The sequence below is a fragment of the Neopelma chrysocephalum genome, unplaced genomic scaffold (assembly GCF_003984885.1).
Source record: "Neopelma chrysocephalum unplaced genomic scaffold, ASM398488v2 Primary Assembly neopelma1_232, whole genome shotgun sequence".
NCBI lineage: Eukaryota > Metazoa > Chordata > Aves > Passeriformes > Pipridae > Neopelma > Neopelma chrysocephalum.
Window position 1 is genome coordinate 12,075 of NW_020897894.1, and position 3,016 is coordinate 15,090.

General features: G+C 65.2%; 1 protein-coding gene across 2 annotated transcripts in view; it reads left to right on the forward strand.

Annotated features, from left to right (window-relative positions):
• Window positions 1-114: 114 nt before the first annotated feature.
• The window catches only part of BMP1 (bone morphogenetic protein 1), a 19,694-nt gene continuing 16,792 nt past the window's right edge, over window positions 115-3,016 (forward strand). For both annotated transcript variants that reach the window (XM_027703505.1, XM_027703506.1), the window contains exon 1: window positions 115-328. In XM_027703505.1, the coding sequence (XP_027559306.1) occupies window positions 187-328 (142 nt within the window). In that variant the 5' untranslated portion in view covers window positions 115-186. The remainder of the gene's footprint in view (window positions 329-3,016) is intronic.

Below are 3,016 nucleotides of genomic sequence, written 5' to 3' on the forward strand. Positions count from 1 at the left end.
CCCGGGGCTGCAGGGGCCGAGCTCCGCGCTTGAACCCGCCCCCGCCAAATCTCAATTCCCAAAAAAAAAAAAAAAAAAAAAAGGGAGAGAGAGAGAGAGAGAGAGCGAGGGAAGAAAAAAAAAAAGGAGCGAAGAAGGGAAGGAAAGAGGGAAGAGAGGAAAAAAAAAAGAAACCCGGCCGGAGCCATGGCCGGGCTGCGGAGCTGCGGGCTGCTCCTCTGCCTGCTCCTGGCCCGGGCCCTGCGCTTCCCGGACTATTCTTACGTGCTGGAGGAAGAGGAGGAGGAGGACGAGGAGCCCCTGGACTACAAGGACCCCTGCAAAGCCGGTAGGAGCGGGGGGATGCGCGGCGGGGGGGCGGGCGGGCGGACAAAGGGGAGCGCGGGGGGGCCGGTGGGAGTGAATGTGGAAGTGAGTGTGAGCGAGGGCGAGTGTGCCCCGCACACACTTCGGGGCTTTGCACGGCGGAACTTGGCACCGTTGCCCCGCGCTGGCCCCGGGGCCGGGGGGTCCCCGCTGCCCGGAATGGGAGGAACGGGGGGAGCAGCGGCCGGTCCCGCTCCGAGATGCATCTGGTTGTACTTAGGGTGAGGAGCAGGGGTGGCTGGCCCGGCGCCCCGCTTTCTCTCCCTCGTCGTGGCTGTACTGGCAGCTGTCAAAGGCGGCGGGGAGCCCCCATTTCACCCCCCCTCTCACCATCCCAGATCATCCCAGTACCCATCCCCGGCTCAATCCCACCCCCCATCCCACCCCCATCCCTGAACCCACACTTTGCACCCTTTGCCTTTCCTCCTCTCTCCCGACTCGCAGCCAAAGCTCGTCCCCCCGGGACGCCCCGGGAGGTGCTCCCGCGGGCTGGGGTCCCTCAGTGCCGGGATAGGGGGTTCCGGGCTGTTCCCCGGATTTTTGGAAGGGCTGGGAACAAACTGAGTGCTGCGGGGGGGGGGACAATGCCAGTGTTCCAGCGCGAGATAAAGTGGACGGAGGGATTTTGGGGGGAGGATGGGGGGGAAACTGAGGCACGGGAGGGCCGTGCAGGGCTGAGCCCGGTGCGAGGGCCGGGGTCTGGTGGGGGATCACGTTTCTCTGTACTGGCATTGTCTGCGCTGGAAGGCGGCTGTTGATATAACTCTGTCTACACGAGGGCTTTTTCTGGCCAAAAATCCTTCCCTTCCTGCCCTCCCGGGCTGAAACAGCAAGGCTTGCAAAACCGTCCGGGCAGAGCCGGCTGGAGCCTTCCCTCCGCTCCCGCTTCCTCCAGCTGAGCGGGGAGAGACGAGGCTTCACCCTCTGACGAGCCGGACTAATTAGTGGTGGCTTTCCCAGTGGCCCCTCCTCGCCCCGCTCCTGTGCGCCCCAGGACCCCCTCCCCGGGGGTCTCCTCCCGGGGCCGGCTGTTCCCCCCCTCGCCATTCCCGTCCTGGCCTTTATGAGATCCTTATGTGACTAATTTAATTACGGCAGCTCTTCCCCGGGAGCCTGGAGGGGGGTGGGGGGGGATCAGGCCCTGCCACGCATCGCACGAGCCGCGGATTTACCCCCGTTGGGACCCGCAGGGTTGGGGTGGTGAGGTCCAAAGGTGGGAGCTGGAGCTGGAGCCCTGCCTGGCATCGCCCTGGCATCCCCCTGACCCCCCCCCATGGCATCCCATGTGCGGGTTTGTTTTAGTTTTGGGGTGTTGAGACCCTCCCCGAGCTTCAGAACAGCCAAGCACCGAGGCTTTGCCGCCGCCGCGGCTCCAGGGAGGGAAGCACCGAGAGAGAGGGATTTGAGTTCCTTGGCACAGCTCGTGCCAGAGGTGTCCTGAGGCCGTGGCTCGCCAGCCACCTCGGTGATGCCACCCCGTCTGCACCGGTGCCAGCGGAAGGGGAAGAGCCGCCCGTGCCGCCGCGTCGCTTCCAAGGATGCCAAAAACGGGACCGCTGGGAGATCCAGCCCTCGGACCAGCCCCCGGGGCAGCCAGGGAGGGAGGAATCAGCCGTGGCCCTGGTTTCCCCTCACCCGGTCAGCAGGATATCCAGGTCTTGGTGCCCGGGAGCAGCCGCCGGGTCGGATCCGGGTCGTGCCTCCGGTTGGGAAAGGCAGCTGGAATCGCTCCCACCACCCCCGGCTGTGCTGGAGGGTTTGTTGTGGATCATCCCAGGGGGTTGCTGAGCAGTTCAGTGACGGGAGCTGGGCCCCCTCGGGTGCCCCCAGCACCCAGGGATGGACGGAGCCCACCCCTCTCCCTGAGTGCAGCTCCACATGCACATTTTGGGGTGCTTGGCTAAACTGGGGGGGCTGGCACGTCCTCTCCCCCGGAATTCCATCACCCTGCTCCATGGGGAGGGGAGATGGGGGTGCAGAGCCCTTTGGGGGCTCACACAGCCCCCCCAGGGAGGGTTTTTGGGGGGATCTGCTCCCCCACCTCCCCTTGGGGGGCTCAGCATCACCCACCCAGCAGAACCGCGGGATGCAGGGATGGGGCCGGGGCTCTGAGCCCCCCTTTCCCGGGCGGACGAGCTTCCCAGCCGTGCCTGGAGTTCTCCAGCCGCCCAGATTTCACCTAGATTACACTTTCCAGGCGTAGCCAGCCCGGGCTACTGGTTGGAGTCACACTTGTCAGGCTGCCCAAAAATATTTTCCAGCCGTTATATGTCACTTATTCATGCAGGGCAAAAATCCACCCGCGGAGCCGGGGCCGGCGGGAGGCCTGCGGTTCAGGGCTCGGGAAACCTTGGGAATCTCAGGCCGATCCCGGGATCTGCTTTATCTTTGTGTAATCACCCGCATGCCCCGGCGGGGGCCCGGGGGGTGCAGACGGCGAGGCCGGGGTGGGATGGAGGGGGGCGGGGGGGGGTCGTTCCTCTCGCTGCCCTCCCTTCCCGGCTCCTGGGAAACTCTCCGGCTGCTGATTCACGCCGGCGGGTCGTGGAGAGGGGGAGAGACGGCGTTTCCTGGGGCTTTATCCTCCGCCCGAGCCGAGGCTGGGAAACACATGGAAACACATGGAAACACATGGAAACACATGGAAACA